Source organism: Delphinapterus leucas, chromosome X, assembly GCF_059928025.1.
Source record: "Delphinapterus leucas isolate spDelLeu-1000000601 "Yukka" chromosome X, BTC_Dleu_Yukka2, whole genome shotgun sequence".
NCBI lineage: Eukaryota > Metazoa > Chordata > Mammalia > Artiodactyla > Monodontidae > Delphinapterus > Delphinapterus leucas.
In genome coordinates, this window is record NC_143150.1 from 41357891 (window position 1) to 41376959 (window position 19069).

The following is a 19069-nucleotide window of genomic DNA, read 5'->3' on the forward strand; positions in this document are numbered from 1 at the left end:
TAAGCTGTGACAATGTGAGAGAGTGGCGTGGCCATATATACACTACCAAACGTAAAATAGATAGCTAGTGGGAAGCAGCCGCATAGCACAGGGAGATCAGCTTGGTGCTTTGTGACCACCTAGAGGGGTGGGATAGGGAGGGTGAGAGGGAGGGGGATGCAAGAGGGAAGAGATATGGGAACATATGTATATGTATAACTGATTCACTTTTTTATAAAGCAGAAACTAACCCACCATTGTAAAGCAATTATACTCCAATAAATATGTAATAAAAAATGAACAAAGTAGTGGTACCGACAACAAGGATGAATCTCAAATGCATCATGCTAAGTGAAAGAAGCTAGACTTAAAAGGATAAATATGTGTGCATCTAATTATAGGACATTCTGGAAAAGGCAAAACTATGGGGATAGAAAACAGACCACTAGTTGCCAGTGGCTGGAGTTGAGGAAGGGTTGGCTACATAGGGGCAGCAGGAGGTATTTTGGGGGGTAATGGAACTGTTCCATATCTTGATTGTCAAAATAAACTGTATGCCCCCCCGAAAAATATATATAGTATGTATATACATATATTTGCATTTTGTGTATATATGTATATACAAACATATGTACATTTATATGTATATTCCTATACATAAATGTACATATAAATATATTCATATATATGCAAAATAAAACAAAACTTGATTTTCAATATATTAGACAAAGAGCACATTAGTATTTTTAGCAGTACTCCCAGCACTCTTTAAAATGGGCTTTTTCACATAAATTTTCCTAGGACTGATATATTTAAAACATCTTTAAGTGTAAAATCGAAGCATCAATTTTGTAATTTTGTATATCAATTTTTAAAAATTTATTTAAAAAAATTATTGGAGTAGAGTTGCTTTATAATATTGTGTTAGTTTCTACTGCACAGCACAGTGAGTCAGCTATACATATACATATATCCCCTCTTTTCTGTATTTCCTTCCTATTTAGGTCACCACAGAGCAGTGAGTAGAGTTCTCATTAATTATCAATTTTATGCATAGTATCAATAGTGTATATATGTCAATCCCAATCTCCTAATTGTACGCCAATTTTTAAGTAACTGTATTATTTCCCACCCAGAAATTTATATTTTATTAAAAATCTATAATTGGGATGCTTTTATCTGATTGAACAAAGCCACCATGCCATAGTTTATTAGTCTTGGCTTTTGTTTAGAAATATGTATTTGTCTCCATTCATTTAAATTTGTCTTTTCTGCTCATAAAACCCATTTATAAAATCAACTGGATTAAGTATATGAAGATATGAAGACATGAGACCATGATTTTTGTATTACCCCAACACACCAAATATAGAATTTCAATTTCTCCCCATATATCTGTGAACTTATTAAATAGATGTGTAGTTGTGAAAATTTTTTATTGTGGCCTCCAGAGAGCACAAATTCTACATACGACTTTTATTTTCACCTTTCATTTCTATCATGCTATTGCTTCTTCCTCCCTCAAGTTTTATCAGGAGGCAAAAGTAAATTTTGGTATAACACAAAAAGAAAAGGACAAGCCTACAACTCAGAGACTGGGTTATATTCCACAGTTGGAGAGATGTCATGGACATGATAGAAATATTCCATTTTCTCCAAGGCCGCTAAGCCTCAGCACTTTCCACTAATATGGTCCCCTGAGTCTCAATTTATTTAGTGTATGTTGGTTCTTTCACCCCCATCGCAAATATTCAAACTCAGTTTTCTTGTTGAGGAAAAACTTGTTCCTGGAGGGTGAGTTAGAAGGTTCATTAGACTTTCCACATCCAAAAAAAAAAAAAAAAAAAGGACATCCCTATGTCCTCGCTCCTTTTGCCCAATCTCACCCTGGCACTCCCTTTCCTTTCTGTTACTCATCACTCCCTCCTTAATATAGAGCTACATTCATAGGGAAAATAACTTCCTTCTTTAAGTCTACTAAAACTAAATCAATAAAAATGACCATCCCCCCCAAAAAAATGGTTTCTGGTAATTCTAACTAACACCTAGTACTTAATATATTGCTTGGGACACAGTGAACATTCGATAAATATTTTTTAATTGTATTATGGAAAATTAAACATTCAAAGCAATGTTTTTATTTAATGGATAAATTGATGTTTCCTATGCTAGAGAAGCCAGAGGATTACTTAAGAAAGACCAACCTCTACTTTTGAGGCATATAATCACAAGGGGGTGATGTCATAGGAAGAAGGAGGAACCAAGAGAGGGATCTGGTCTTATGGTACTGCACCAGGAAGGCACAACAGCCTCGTAAGCCTGTGGCCTCAACTCAGCTTCAGCTTCAGTTCCTGCTTCTGAGGCTTGCAATGTATGATGAAATGCACAGTGTTATGCACTTTATGGGTGCTTAAGCAATATTTGTTGGCTGACTTAATTGAGCTATATTTGCAAAATGGCAAGGATGTGAGGAAACTTTCCTACCTAAAAAGAAAGCATTCACAGTGCTAGACATTTGTTAGGCAAATAAACAGTATAATTTCAGCCTAAAAGGAAAAATATTCAAACCCCTATCCAATAGGCCTAGTGGCTAGGCAATCCAAATGTCAGCACCATGTTTCTGAAACTTAATTTAAAATATCATAAATTGTATGTCATCAACTTTGAGGACGTTTCTTTCCTGCCTTTCTGTTCCCGTTCCCTGTCCTAACTGCAAATCCAGAAAACTTAACTAGTAAACCTAAATATCACCTGTCTGGTGAGATTTCCAAGTAAAAGCAATGTGTCAAGCAGTGATTTAAAAAAAAATCAAACTTAACAGGGACGCATTGGACAGTGTTTTAAAAAGAAATTACCATATTCAACAGTACACTTCCAGAGAGCAATAGATTCAGGAATTTGCTCATCATTGTAATGACACACCTTCTATATCTGACTTAATCTGCTGAGTGCCAAGGGGCAGATGACCCCTCTAATATATCTCAAGGACAGATGGTTACTTATGCCCAGGGTATGCTTTTAAGTTTTAGGACAATAATATATTTGGCCCAGTCCCTTCCTTCCACCAGCATTAACTGAGTTCCAACTAGGCATCAGGGACGTGTGAAAATTAAGCTCTAGATCCAACTGTAAAGTTTTACCCTATTTCAGGTGAATTTTTCCTTTGCTTGAAACAGTTGCCTTGAACCTTTTCCCACTTCTTTTTCTGCCTTCACCACCTGCAAATGGCAACGTGGGAATAGGTGATTAAAGTTAGAAGTACAGTCAAGACGTCATGAAGGGCAAGGCAAACTGGTTCACTCTGGCGATTCAGTTCATTGTCTTACCCCAATAGTATTCTGCTTAAGAAAATGCTGTTAGATAACAGTAACACAGTTTTACCTTTGCATTGGGCATCATAGTAGTTACTGAGATAAATATTAGGTCTTGCTATAAGGTAGTAAAGTGGACGAAAGAATGGAAAAACATGATGAGAATCATTTTATTTGGTGAAATGAGGAAATACTTCACCTAATAGCCAATAATCAACTTCTATTTTGCAAGGTGGTGAAAGAACTATAAGCTAGTTATTATGCTGGTGACAGTAAGAATAAGAATAGTTTACATTTTACTGAGTTCCAGGCACTGTGCTAGGTGTATTGTTGAAGAGCCAGAAGAACGCTGGAGATTATCTAGCGAAACACATTTATTTTATACTTGAGGAAACAGGCCCAGAAAAGTCAATTTATAAGTATTGTGTCAGTTGATGGGAGACTCAGGTTGCTACCCACTGAGCCAACCTAAGGTGCCTTGGTCTCTTTCTTAATATTTCATAAAATAACTGTGGTCTCTCCGTGTATATTGCTCTTCGGGAAATTGTTTATTTTTTTAATAGTAACATTAAAAAACAAGTTTCAAACTATTTTCTTTTTGTTAATTTGGTCTCACATGGGCAAATTCTAATTCAAATGACAATTCTTAAGCTATGAGACTAGCATCTAAAAGTGAAGAGGAAACTACATTTTATAACTCTACTAGAGGAAAAAAAAGAAAGAGCAGTACTTTCTCCTAAAAAGAGAGAGAAAAATAAAACCCACAATTTTAAGTGAGGTTTGTACTGGCAGGAGGTGGGAGAGGGTAGAAAGACAGGCATTTAATTAGAAGAAAAAGAAGGAAAGGAAAAGGGTTTCAATGTGGAATGTGCAACTCAGCCTTCATTTCAACGTGCACAGACCTCAGTAGATAGCTGGAAACCTGCCAGAGAACGAGGCCTTGGAAACAAGCTGGAAGACATTGGAGAGACTTTAACCAAAACAAACACCAGCAGGGGATGTGGTTGGCAGAGCTGAAAAAGCAAAGGACTCTATGAGTCACTCTGACATTAATTTTGAATGGTATCATGCTTCCATTTTGTTGTACAGGGTATCTATACAGAATTGTATATGTATGTATATATGTATATATATATAAAATATACATACACACATACATATATATTATTTAGGTAAAGAACATGTAACATTACAGTCATTAGAAATATACAATTAAAAAATATAGAGTAGAAAAGTACATCCAGTATCTCACTATTCTAACCATTTAATTCACCATTTTTCATGTGCAAGTTTTAACAGAACTGTAAGAGTATACAAATAATATGCAATACTTTGCTAAATATCATAAACATAGTTCTATGCTGCTAGATACTTTCATAAACATTGCTTTTCAGAGAAATAATATATTAACTGAGTTAAGATAATTTACTTCATCTAATTTTTTACTATTTAATGTTTTGCTGAATTTGTCTTCCTACAAGTAATAGGAACAGTAATAATGATATCAGTAGCTATCTTTTAAAGATAGCTACCATGTGCCAAGTGCTTTATATGCATTGTTATTAAATTTTATAAAATCTTGCAAGGTAGGTATTATTAGCTCCATTTTATAAATAAGGAAATTTATACTCAGAAGTTAAGTGACTTGCTCAAGGTCATAGCTAATTAATGGCCAAGTAAGCACTGAATTAAGTCTGTCTTGTTCCAAAGCAGGTCCACTTTTCACCACAAAATGCCACCTTTCTGCTAAAATGAATATATGCTTTTTCTATATTTTTGTGTTTATCATAGATTTCCAGAGGCGGAATTATTGGTATAAAGAGTATGAACATTTTAAAAGCATTTACTACATACTCAAGGTTGTTTTCCATGAAGGAGGTATTTATATAAAGTGCCACTATCCCAAAAATTTTTACAGAAGGAAATAAATTTGAGGGAGAAAAAAGAGGTTACATCAATGAGTGACAAAGGAAAATCTGTCTAATGTAAATAAAGCATCTGTAATCATTCACCTTCTGTAACATAGAGGTTTCTAGTTTGAAGATCTGATGGTAGGAAGTGTTCTCTATCTCTGGATGTGAATAGGTACATATAAAAGTCTTAGGAATTATAAATGTGTACAGGACCTAGCATATAGTAGATGCTTCATGAAGATTCAATTTGACATGGACTTCTGGCTCCTGATGAAGATGTGGAAAGCTGAAAGGAGTGCCACCTCCACCCTAACAACAATCAAAACATGAATAACCTACGAAATCATTACTTTTCTTGAACCCAGAGAGAAGTCTCAAGGCAACCAGCCAGCCTGAAGTCTGAAAAAAGACAAGCACTTGCAGGGAGAGATGGGACATGAGCACTGGCTCACCTGTGGCTACAGAGGGAAGACAGGATCACATAGAAGCTGGTATAAAGAATTCTGCTGAACATGGATGGACCTGGAGATTATCATACTAAGTGAAGTAAGTCAGACAGAGAAAGACAAATATCACATGATATCACTTATATGCAGAATCTAAAAAAAATGATACAAATGCACTTATTTACAAAACAGAAACAGACTCACAGACATAGACAATGAACTTATGGTTACCAGTGGGGGAAGCGTGGAGGGGAGGGACAGATTGGGAGTTTGGGATTGACATGTACACACTGCTATATTTAAAATAGATAACCAACAAGGACCTACTGTATAGCACAGGGAACACTGTTCAATATTCTGAAGTGACCTAAATGGGAAAATAATTTTAAAAAGAATAGCTATGTGTATATGTATAACTGAATCACTTTGCTGTACACCTGAAACTAACACAACATTGTTGACCAACTGTTTCAATAAAAAATAAAAATTAAAAAAAAAAATTCTGCTGAATTTTTAATGAACTGCTAAAGGCCAAGTATGGGCTAGCATAAGAGTACAGTACGCTCATGAGCCACAGATACAAGAGGAATACATGCACAGTCATAAGCTTTTCTCCACAGATTTCTGGTACTGACCTGATGGAGAGAAGCCCTTGCAGTAGGAAAAGCGTGAAACCATGTGCAATTTCTCTCCCCGCTCCCCATGGAATAAAAGCCCTAAGCCTTAGGGGAAGGGCATCAAACCCTATTCCCTGCAGGGTGCAGAGGAAGACCTGATATAGCTGGGGGAAATGTAAAAAAAAAAATAATTCATTCCTCTATTTCTGGGGGTAGCGCAGGAATTAGTCCTGGGTCCAAAACATTTAGGATGTCTTACCACTAATAGAGGGGCAGGGTAAGTAAGAAAGTCTCACTCTCATGACCTAGAAGCACAGTATCTGCCTAAGGCTGGGGTTGAATCAGGAAAACAGAGAACTCCTCCCTGCCCCACACCATCAGGCTAACAAGCACTTAAAGAAGCTATAGCAGTATACCACTAGGGGAGGCAGGAGAGCATTGAGCGAGAATCTGAAGCACAGAAGCACAAGGAAGAAGCTCAGAGAAACCCGAGGATGGTAAATACCCCACCACACACACACACACACACACACACACACACACACACAAAATAAAAACAAAACCCCTAGATATTTCATATTTAAACTGCTGAAAAACAAAGATAAGGAGAAAAATCTTAAAGGCAGCCAGAAGATAGAAGGAGGAACGATAATGACAACGGACTTCAGAAACTATGCAAGCCAGAAGACAATAGAGTGTTATCTTTAAAGTGCTGAAAGAAACTACAGTAACTGTCAACCCCAAATTCTATATCCAGTGTAAATATCTTTTAAAAATGAAGGAGAAGTAAGGACTTCTCACACTAAAGCAGAGACTTCATTACCAGAATCCCTGCACTAAAAGAAATGTTAGAGGAAGTTCTTCAGGCTTAAAGAGTATCGTACCCAGATAGAAACTTGGATTTACCCAACGAAATGAAGATTCCAGAAATAGCTCAAATGAGTATAAATATAAAATTTCTTCTTTTTAAATTGCTCTAAAAGATAACTGACTAAAGAAAAAGTAGTAGTATTGAGTAGAGGGAAAATAGTAGTAGTAGTGTAGGTTCATATCATACCTAAGAGCAAAATGTATAACAACCATAAGCATAGTACACAAACTAGCACACCACACAGTGAAGTGGTAGAATACTACTTGAAGGTATACTGTGTAATTTAAGATGTATATTGAAAAATCTTGATTGTGGTGGTAGGTACATGTCTGGACATGTTTGTCCAAACTCATAAAATTCTACACTTAAAAGGATGAATTTGCCAAGTGTAAACTATACCTAAATAAGCCCTAGTTTATTTATTTTTTTAAAGATTTTTTTGATGTGGACCATTTTAAAAGTCTTTATTGAATTTGTTACAATATTGCTTGTGTTTTCTGTTTTGGTTTTTTTTGGCCACAAGGCATGTGGGATCTTAGCTCCCCAACCAGGGATCGAACCCACACCCCCTGAATTGGAAGGCGAAGTCCTAACCACTGGAATGCCAGGGAAGTCCCCTAAGCCCTAGTTTTTTAAAAAAGAGAATTATCATGCACAACTCACCTTTTTACCCTCTTGACTTTTCTTCTTATGGCATCACAATTCTGATGACTGCTGATGAGAAACCATCTTTTTGTGTTATCTAGCCTTACCTTTGCTTTTTGCCTTATATAACTGAGGTTTTTATTCCTAATATCTGATGGTGGAGAGAGCTCTATACCTTCAAATCAAGCCAAGTATACACACGCACACACACACACGCACGCACACACACTTAACTACACACCCCTCAGGAATTAAAATGTGCGTGGAGCCATGGAGATTATAAATGTGCCATAAAGAAGAGAAACTTCTATGTATAAGGTGTAGGTATCTGTGCACAAAGTGGCAAAATTTGCTTAGATCACACAAATGTTAACTAATCATTCAGTCTAGAATGCAATTGAAGTAACAGAAACAATATATTTGTGTCTGTATCACATTTCCGTCTATAGCTTATTGTTTCTGTTAATAGGTCAGGTCAAAATGGCTTGAAAAAACTTTTGTCATGAATATTGATTCTCTCTCTGTTCCTTATACTCACCAAGGTTGTTTCTGCTTTTAGGATCCTTCCACAATGCTATTTCTCCTACTCAATGTCTGTGCTTTAGGCACATTTGCGCAACTTTTAAAGATCTCCCCACCCTACCTGGGTAGATGAATTTAAAAAATAAGCTACTTCTGGGCAGATGCAGCCCTAAGGTTACAAGGCTTGGCAGGCAGAGGGCACCTTTGTCTGAACTAGAAAGAGGCCCCTTCCACTGGACCCATTTCAAGACACTTCTACACAACCCATACGTAGAGGACCGGTGGTCAGTCGACGGTAAGGATCAGCCTAGGGACAGTGATCTGGTTTTTGAGGGACATTCCTGGGGAAGAGGAACCCTGCATTTGTACATAACATTATACAAGGTTGAGAAAATGTCTATTCACCATATTAGAGAGTGAGGGAAGGGCACCTGATCAAGGTGATAGGGCCACTAAAGCACCCCCCATCTCCAATCCAGCCCTTACCACTGCCCCTGCTCTACCTAGAATGAATCAACATCATCCTCTACAACCATACCTTTGCTTGGTTATCTCATATTTGTCCTCCTGATGTCATTTTAACAGTGATTCCCCCAGGGAGCCTGACTTTCAATCTAAATTAAGCCCCCCATTCTTTACTTTTATATCACTACGAATTTTCTTACAGAAATATATTACAATTGCAATTATATAGTTATTCATGTGCTTACTTATATATTTGCCTCCTCCAAGCCCCCACGCACCCACACACAAATACACACATTTAATCACTTACATATTTCTAGACCATAAACCCTGGAAGAGTAGGGACTATCTGTTTTGTTCACCACTTAAGACTATCACAGTGCCTGGCATATATTTTATGCTTAATATATATCATTAAACAAATGCAGAGATTTTCTTGTTAGATTATTTGGGAAGCTATCACATACATGTGCACATTCATGTACATAGTATGATATAGAATGCTATGGAAACTTTTTGTAACATTCAGCTTAAAAGTTGAATGTCAGTAATTAGAATGGTATGGACATATAATATCAAACAAGTGATATTTTTATTTGGGTACATATTATTTGAATTATTTCTCTTTTCCTTTAGTGATTTTATTAATTTTCTGCTAATAATGTTTAGATCTTATGTTTTGTTGGTTGGTTCACTATAGCTTTCCAATCCATTTTTTCGTAATAATTATCACAGTTGTCACTGAGCTATCTTAATTTGATCGTTCTCTCAAAGTGAAATGTGTTTTGGCATTATTTGATTTGCAGTGTAGGGTTTCGACTTAACAATCATTTCTGTTATTAGAAAATGCAGAATGAATACCTAATGTAACTCCACTTACCAAATAGATTCTGCCATAAGTACCAAGGCCAATGGTTTTATCCAGTGAGAATATTCCAGTGGGATCCTGCAAAAATGTAGGATAAAACTTTTCAATTTTCTTGGAAAAACAGCCAAGCATTAAATTATCTAGAGTGGAATTTCTAATCTGCCTTGTTCCCTTAGAATTTCCATGGGAAGAACCTAAGTGTTATTTACCAAAAGCATAGCGTTGTCACAATCTCCCTGGACTGAGTGTAGTCATTTATAAAAAAGAAGCAATGGTGTGAACATTAACTGTATAATTATCATAAAACTGTAAAATGCATACAATTATGTCTAGTTGAGGCATATTCATAAGTTAAATAGAAAGGCTATTAAAAGTAGAAATAAATTAATTTACTTGCAATTGAAATACTCTTTTGATATCCATCTTTTGAGTGCTAACCAGACAGGCAGAAAGTTTACCATATGGCAATGGTAATATTGAGTAGATATGTAATGATGAGTAGGTACTGGCTACAAAGTCTAGATTGTTTATATAATAGTAATTCTTAAGAAAGAATATTGCCTCTAAATATAAATAACAAAATAACATCATGGTATTAAAAGAGCATCGTATTTTTTAAAAAAACTAGACAGTATAACATGTTTATCAGCAGATTCTTAAGGTTTCCATATTTATCCTTAAACATTGTTTCCTTACCTTAAAATATGGATATTCATTTCTTGTTCACCACAAAACATGGTTTCTTGAATTTTATCACTATTTAAACTCTTACTCTAGCAGCTTATTTCGCTATTTTAGCAAAAGAGATATGAAGTATGAGTAGATGCAAATTTATGCACAAATTAATAGGAGCACTGGCAAATTCTTGGAAATTCACATGCCTTATAGAAAGCACATTTTATATATACAAACTTTGTATAACTTTGTTTAAAAATATTTTTATCACTGTGACAAATGTGAACTAAACAGAAAAACTATTGAGCAAATGAAATGTATATGACAAATTATAGATTCCTTTAAACTGGTGTGATATTTGTTTAATCTAGCAAAAGTGTCATAGGAAAATGACACAGCTCTGGGATTACTTCAGTCAATAAGTATTCAACTGGACAGAGTCAGGAGACTAAAGTTATAGCCCCAGTTCTGCCATTAATTAACTATATGACTTTGTGTAAGTTATTTACTCTCTCTGGGACTCAGTTTTCACATATATAAAATAAAGGTGCTGTGTTAAGTGATTTCCTAGCTCTAAAATTCTTTAGAAAAAAATCAGATTCTGACATTCTAAAATCCAGATGTTTCCAATGCATTGATATGACAATTGTTAGCAGCCTACTTTCTTAAAATTAGCACTAAAATCAATGTCACAATATGCACAGTATTACTGTAGGAAAATATTTCAGGGAACATACTCCCAATGAAAATACAAATTTTTTTAAAATGATAATTTTGAGGATTCAAGAAAACTAAAAATAGATTGTTATAGTGGACTTTGATAATAGGCATATCATTGCTGTTATAATTCATTGAAAAATTTATGGGAAAAAGCCAACAAAGAAGTTCCTAAGGTTTGGCTTGAAGAGTTTATCAATTTAGCATATTTCTTTAAAGGAGATCTTTGAGGAACTTATATGAGACATTATTAATTCTGGAGAAACAGTCTCTGGTCATCTGTCAAAAGAATCAAATATGTTAGCTGATTCCTATCGGTAAACCATTCTTTGTTACAGTTGAGGCTGCATTTTAGCTAAAAACAAACAAACAAACAAACAAACAAAACCCCGATATCATATATCAGAGAATTACTGTATTATCTGAACAAGTTTATTTCCGAATCTTTGAGCACAGTCTTTAATTTCTGTAATCCTTTTTCTAGCCCTCAATAATGTAAGTACTTTACTCATATTTGAACCCAGGTATCTACATACTCAAAAAAGACACCAAGGAAATGAACGGGACAACAAAATGCTGGTGGAATTCTTGGAGGCCTTATTTTATCTATATTCATGTTGTTTGGAAAATTTTTCCTGCTCACAAATGACCAAAACATCTTAATTCTCCTCATGCTCACATTTAATAAAAAAAGGTTTTAAAAACTCTTTTTCTGTTCTTAAAGGCAGCTCATTTTAGTATTCATTTAAGACTATTTTTTTCATCAGTTTTATGCAATATTTTTTGTTTCCATCTCCACACTAATCTCTTTCAAGACTAAATGATTGCCGAACTCAGCAAAAAGAGGAAGGGAACTATGCTAATTACTAGAGTAATATTACTCAATTTCTTGTATCAGATTTTCCACTGAATTATAGTCAGAGAAAGCTTATTCTGGGCTCCCAAAGAAGGAAGTATTGAGAAGTCAACTTTTTTTGGTCACTGTGAAATTTAAAGTCCTCACCAAGGGGGTCTCTATGATTACTTGGTCTTCTCCTCTGCCCTGCTACTCGGAGATAAGAAAACCAGAAGAGGAAAGATCTTTATATTTATGACTGCTATATCAATTTAGAGAATACTTGGTGGTTCAGTATGTTCCGGTGTTCCATTTGGTTAAAAGAATGGTCACTTAACAAGAAAACTTAATTTGTGAAAGTTTTTTTCAAAAGATATTACTAAAAGTCTAAGTTTTAAAACATTTTTGAACCATAAAATGTTGCAAATACTCCATACTTCGTTATGTTTTTCTATGTATCTAAATTAACTCTTGCAATTTAAAAGTCCTAGTCTGCCCCCTGAAATCCTGAAATTGGGGAGTTGTTTCTGTCTTCTGAATTCAAGAAGGGGGGGAAAATGGGAACATTGATGGGTAATTTTATTAAAGGCAGGGGGTTGGGGGTAACAGGAAGAAAAAGAACCACTAGAAGGCAGTGTTTGCTGGTCATGGAAGAGACGCAAAAGCAAAGGCTGATCTACAGGACCAAATACAGCAGAAATTAAGAACAAAGTGGAAATGATAAATGGTCATCATAGGTAGCAATACATTTCAGATTTAGGGCAGTAAAAGAGAATCATAGAACACATTCCAGTAGTTAGACAGCTAAAGGAAGAAAAGAGATTGCACAGTACCTAGAAAGAGCAGAGGCTATTGTTCTTTTGTTTTAAATATTAGGAAATGTGATTTTATGAAAATAGTTTATGGAGAGAGAACCTGAAAGTGGCAGATAAAACAAAACAAATGTCAGAGTAAGTTTCAGAGATATTTGGAGGAATGGGCTTCACAATTCAAGTGGAAAATTTAAAAAGGACAATCTCTTCCTTTAGACTAGTGTTTCTCAAACTGTGAACTGCATAGACTCTCCTTACATGAGACTCATCTGGAGAATCTTGTTTAAAATACAGATTCCTTGTCCCAACCATGGAATTATGAAACTAGAATTTCTGTGGATGGGTCTCAAGATCCAAGATCATTCTTGGGCACTGTTCTGGTGCACTAACATAAAACCCACTGCTCTAGATATTGAGGGGAAAAAGACTGAGAAAACTGATTGAAGTACAATGTCATTTTGAGGTGATGCTCTGGGATACCTAATGGAGGATATGCTGAATATTTCAATCTTTGTGGACTAGAAGGTAAAACTGTTTCAAAATAGGGGGCTAAGGGACTTGAGAAAGTGAAAGTTTCTCATGACTGAGTGTGGAAAGCAGGCTTGGTCTGGGTGATGGAAGACTGGGAGAGCTGGCAGTTATATTTAAATATAAACCTAATGTAATTCAAATATAGTTTTTTTGGATCATGTACTATTTCAGATCACCTCTGCCACTACTGTCCTCCAGGCCTGTCTAATCCTGACCTCAATATAGATTAGGACTACACACGGCAGTGTCAAATACCAAGGCCAGAGTTGTGAGGAATGTCATTACCATACTGGGCACAGAAGGCAAAGGGGACTATCATAGTGAAAGACACGCCAGATTTGGAGATGAAGAAATAGTTTCCAGTCCCAAGGATTGAGTGACATATGCATAGTAGGGAAAAAAACTTACATATATATATATATATATATATCTATATCTCCCCAGGTATTGCTGCTGGCAGACAATGTGAAACACACACAGATTGTATATATATGTGTATATATATATATATATATATATATATATACATACATATGTATATATATATATATATATATATATGGTTTTGCCATTCTCTTTTTCAAAAAGGAAGCACAAACCACAAATCTCTGTACTTTCTTTTCTGTTTTGTCACCTCTAGGAAATGTTTATTCAATAGTAAGTCAGGAAAAATGGAAAAATGACAGTAACCCACTAATTAACAAAGAAAATGTAGCTTACCCACCTGGCAGTCTCTGGTTATTATGTTTACTCTTTTATTTTACGTATTTAACTTTAGGGAATTATGCAAAAAAGAAAGTACATTTCTCACTCCCCTCTCCCTGCTTCCCCAGCTTTCACTATTGTTTAATATTTTAGGTCTTAAAAGATATCTATCTAATAACAAAAATGCCAAATAACCTTCTACTACTTTCTTTAAATCACAATTTGCACAGCCAGCTTGGTCTCTTTCAAAGGTCCTTGTCTTGTGGTCATTTAGCTGGCCAGCCCTAGAACGGACATAATATATCAATCTTAAACTAGACCCATATTTAATCATTCTATACTCTTCAAGATTCTTTTCTTGCTCAGTGTGAAACTCCAAAGTCTGAATCCCCCCTCATTATCTGGCTGTTGCCAAGTTGGTATACTTGGTGTTGACAGATGCCAACTTTCTGACCTCATATGTATCCTATTAAGGATAATTATCACAAGGGATCTCACCATATGCAGGTTTCTTTGCTTGCTTTATCATCTCTACTTTGCATAAAAATGCAAACTTCCAAACAGATAACTTAGATATCTCTTGACCTTTTCATTTACTCTTATTTCTTCAGCAACTTAGGAAATAAGTCAAATGCAAAGAAATCCAAAATCACTAATCTATACCTCAGTGACCAAAACAACAGTGAATGTTTTGCATCTCTAAAAATTTGATGTAAAAAAAGAATTCTAAATGGGGGTGCTCTTCTTCTGCTTGATTTCTTAGGGTTTAGACCCTGATGGATGTTCAGGAAGAGGGGAAACTTATGCATAATTTGCTCACATGGTGAAGATCTCCATGATATAAAATAGCTCCTATGTAATAGAAATGTAGAAATTGTTAGAAGTTGAGGACCTTACGAGACTTTCATGAAGTCTGTAAAATGAGGCCAAACATCAATGCCCTGAAATTTTGTCTTCCCTCTATCCCTATATTAAAAACTAACCTCATCTTTCTCCCCTCCACACCCCCACCAACCCCCAGAAAACTATTTCAGTGAGCTGCAATGTAAAGATTGTAGCCTTTCCCCTTATCTTCTTGGCTCTCACCAAGTTCTCATGTCCAGGGCCATGACCGGGTCAGTTAGTCTGGGCCATTTCCCCCCATTTTTTTTTTTTTTGCAGCAATCAAACCTTTTCTCCTTGTTTTTGGAATTCCTTGCTCTATCATTTCTAGGAGGTCTTTCCCATTCCTCCCTTCAGTCAATTTAAAAAAGAGTTTATTTCAGTTTGCCTATGTGTGGTTTCCATATTTGCCCTAGTTTTTTTTTCTCTTTCCCCCACCGAACACAGAGAATGATGGAGGAGGGTAACATTTCATTCATTGGTTTTACACTTGGGAGCAAATCTAGTCAGAATATGAAAGTGCTGTTCAGAAAGGAAACCACCAATTGAGGCCTCCATATTCCAGGAATCTCATGTATACACTGAGTGGAAAAATATTTAACTTTTAAAAATTCTGTGACTTTATTTTATGAAGCTGCATCAATAACCACAATGCTGATTATCTGTAATTCAACACGTTTACACTGAGGCTCCTTTAAAAAAAAGACTGAGAACAATTTGCTAAAATGTTACCCATGTGCATCACCTCCTCCTCCACATTGTTTTGGTGTGAAATTATATAGGTGAGGCTTGGGGAATGCCCCATTTCTGAGGGGGACAGGTGTCTGCCATCATCAGGAAGACAATATTTAAATGTAAATATGTATAAAATTAACGCACTGCTACTTTGAATAGTCCCATAACCTCAAGGTTAATATTTAGCTTTTCCCAAAGCAAGCAGGCCACTGCCCTGTACTACAGTTGCCTGGTGATCATTCCAGCACGGTGCATGCTTATTCCCTTTAGAGAGTCCAGGGGCCCTTTGCATTCAAGAGAGGGTGCGAGTGAAATGCCAATCTAAAACGGGAACTTGAAAAACGGATTTGGGTGGGATCCAATATCTGCCAGAAACCAGATGCCAATGAAATAAACGGTGCTGCTAAAATAATAAGTCTACTAATAACGACGGCGATAATAGCTCACCAATCAATTACAACTCTGGAGGAAAGCTGGGCATTTGGGAAAAGGAGAATCCGCAAACGAAAACCACGAGAAAAAGCTAAATCTGGTTAGCAAGTGAGCGCAATACATTTTTTTTTTTAAATTGGGGTGTGCAGAATTCACTTCTTCCCCAAGCGGCGTCGAGTTCTTTAGCTCCGGCAATACTAAATCAGGACCAGTGCCCTGGCAGAGTAAGAAGGTTTTAGAAAGTGCTATTAGAAAGTGAGACTTCAACGCTTGAATTTTCTGGCCCGCTGGCACCTAGAAGGAAAGGTCACGCCGAGAGTGGGCATCTCTTCTGGGAAAAGAAGAAGCAAACGACGGGGCGGCAGGGTGACAGAGAGGCGTGCTTTCAGGAAGCCACGCGTCGTCGCGCTCTTTGGCCTCTCCTTGGGCCCCGCTAGGACAAGTACCCGAGCGCCGCTAGACCAAACGGGCCACATTTAGAAAAGGTCCCGCTGTTTGCGGCCCGCACCAACCTACTGCCACCTCTTCCCACCATCCCTTTTCCCCCCGGCCCTTTGCCTTTCCGTGAGTTTGGAGCAACCCGGGTACCCAGGGGGCGCCTTTCCCGCAAGCCCACTCCCGGGGCCCCCTCCTGCAGTCGCGGTCTTATCGAAGTCCTGGCCTAGCCAGGCTTTCGGACGTCTGTCCCCTCCATCGATGCTCAGAACTCGCAGAAGAGAGCACTTCGGGGGTGACGGGCGTCCTCTACTCACCGGCAAGTGGCCCAGATCCGTGACCTCCTTGTCCCTCCAACCCCCAGGTCCCGCCATGACTTCGAGCGGAACCGGAGCGGGTGACTGAGTTAGGCACGCTCGGGGAGTCTGAGGTGGAAGCGGACAGAAGTCGAAGGAGAAGGGAAAGGGAAAGGGCCGGGGAAGGCAACGGGGACCAGGGTTTGCGGCGTGGGAGAAAGAGGAGGGGAATGTGGAGGGAAAAGAGCGAGGAGTGGAGGGAAGCCGGAGTTTGAGAGGCGGGAAAACGAGTCTGGCTAAGGCGAGAGAAGAGTCTGAGCGTCCGTCCCGGAGACCAAGGAGTGAGAAGGGTGCTCCGAGGGCGAGAGCGCAGCGTCTGTCCCGGCAGGGTGCGCCTCTTTCAGGGTGGGGAGGGGGGCGGTGCAAGGAGGGGGCCCGGGAGCAGCTCGAAGGGGATTGGTGCAGCGTCACGTCGCCAGGTGGGCAGCCCCGCGGCGGGGAGGCGGGCGAGGGGGCCACTGGCCGAGAGAGGTGCTGAAGGACTATAACGGTTTGCGAGCCGGCCCCCGGCGGCCGCCCCCTCCCACGTCCACCGCTGAGCCCGCCGCCCCCGCCCCCGCTGGCGAGTGTTCCACAGGAAACTTTTTCGAGGCAGCTGCCAGCCCCGGAAAACCGGTCCCGCTCCGCGCCGCTCCCAGTCTGGGCCCCACAGCTCTGCAGTCGAAACAGCCCGCGCCCTCACCTCTCCACGAAACACTTGTGACTTTTCTAGTTGTCTATTTTCTCTTTCTGCTCCTCTAATTTTATTGCTCCATTTATTGCAAAGACCCATCAAGACAGATAAGGAAATGACTTACCACGGGTTAGGGATCAGACCTAGGCGAGCCCCTGTGCGGGCGGGGCGGGGAGAAAACACCAAGTGCGCCGCAGGGCTACCACAGCTTGGTCTTCGAAGCCACTAGCCTAGGGCAGCGCAGCGTGGACAGGGCCGCTGCGAAGTCCCCTCGAGGGGGTCTACATCTCTTCTAGCCCCGGGCTAGTTGGTACTAGGCCCGGGCTGCCCAGTCGGAACCGCACCTGTTCACAGGTGCTGGGAGTTAAGAGAGACTGAGTCTCAGAAGCCCTGGTTACCTCGGGTCCTAAGTTTGCAGTTCGCCGCGTTCGCAAAGCGCAGAGAAATTTCCTGCGTCCTTCCCAGTCTCCAGCTCTTGGGCCGGGTTTCATTCATTCGCTCCTTTGTTGCAGAACATTTCCGGGTGCCCAGGCTGTTCGCCTCCGTTTCCCCACAAAGCGCAGGAGGTCCGATACACGGTTTAAAAGAATCTGACAGAGGCGATTTAACCTTGAGAGGTAAGGCACCTCTTGAAGAGTTTATGGGAAAGGGAGTTGGTGTGTACAACTAACCGCATTCTAAGCTCTTGCACTGCAAAGAACTTTAGAAAACGTCCCAAAGCTGCTTACTTTCCCTGGAGCTCATCGACTGCATTCGCGCACCCGCACTCCGGAGTCAGAACGCGATGTGGGGGGTTGTTTCCGGTTTCTTTCTTTTTTAAGTAAAAAAATTCTACCTCCTCTAGGAAGATTTACAGGAATAATTCTTCCCACAGACCTGGAGCTCACCATTTCTGACCCAGGCTTCTAACTTTTGTTATTATTTTCTTTATATATTGGTGGATTTTGTTTATTTCGTGTCTGTTTCAACTTCCGAGTTTGACCCCTTTACATTCCTTAACCTCCGAACCTCAGTGAGTTCTGTAATCGCCACAGTCTGAAGAACCCGGTCTCGCTAAATAAAGAAAATTCTCTGTGAACGGGTGCGGGAAAACCAACTGCCGCCTCCCCCCAAAAAGAGACTCGGATGTTCTGGATCGAATTTTCGTGTTAATTCAAATATGATGTAAACCAAGCAAATTTTATTTTCCAAGAATTCAAATCTTGACAACTCCACCGCACAAAATCTTGCCTTTTTAAAATACAGTTTAAGCATTCCTGAATGATCAGAAAAGCTCTTCTAGATCTTGCTAAATATTAATCTGAAAATAACATTTCATAGCTACAGCTGGGCAGGTGAACTAATTAATAGAAAGTTACACTTTTTAATACATATCTAGTTTTTAGAAATCAAGAGAGTCAAGAAATACAACATTTAAAGGAAATCTGAAGAGAATCTTTGCTAAAGGGAAGAAGTGTTGAGACTTTTTTTTTTAAAACAATGCAGTTTGCTGACGGTAGGGTGTGGGGAAATGCCCCGTGGCCCCCGATGGCAGAGAGTGTTTTAGCCTGTCTAAGGGGACAAGTCCAGACCAGGCAAAAGAATCCAGGCTAGATCGTTGGGCTCTCTAGTTGCAAGGCTCCGTGGGAGGCTAGCGGCTTCTTG

The 19069-nt window shown here is 38.7% G+C and overlaps 1 protein-coding gene across 4 annotated transcripts in view; it reads right to left on the reverse strand.

The window, feature by feature from the left end:
* NRK (Nik related kinase) overlaps positions 1-16770 on the reverse strand; it is a 163396-nt gene extending 146626 nt beyond the window's left edge. For all 4 annotated transcript variants that reach the window (XM_089904240.1, XM_089904242.1, XM_089904241.1 and 1 more), the window contains exons 1-2: positions 16714-16770; positions 9650-9715 (exon numbers count right to left, since the gene is read on the reverse strand). In XM_089904240.1, coding sequence (XP_089760366.1) covers positions 9650-9715; positions 16714-16770 — 123 coding nt within the window. The remainder of the gene's footprint in view (positions 1-9649; positions 9716-16713) is intronic.
* Positions 16771-19069: the final 2299 nt, after the last annotated feature.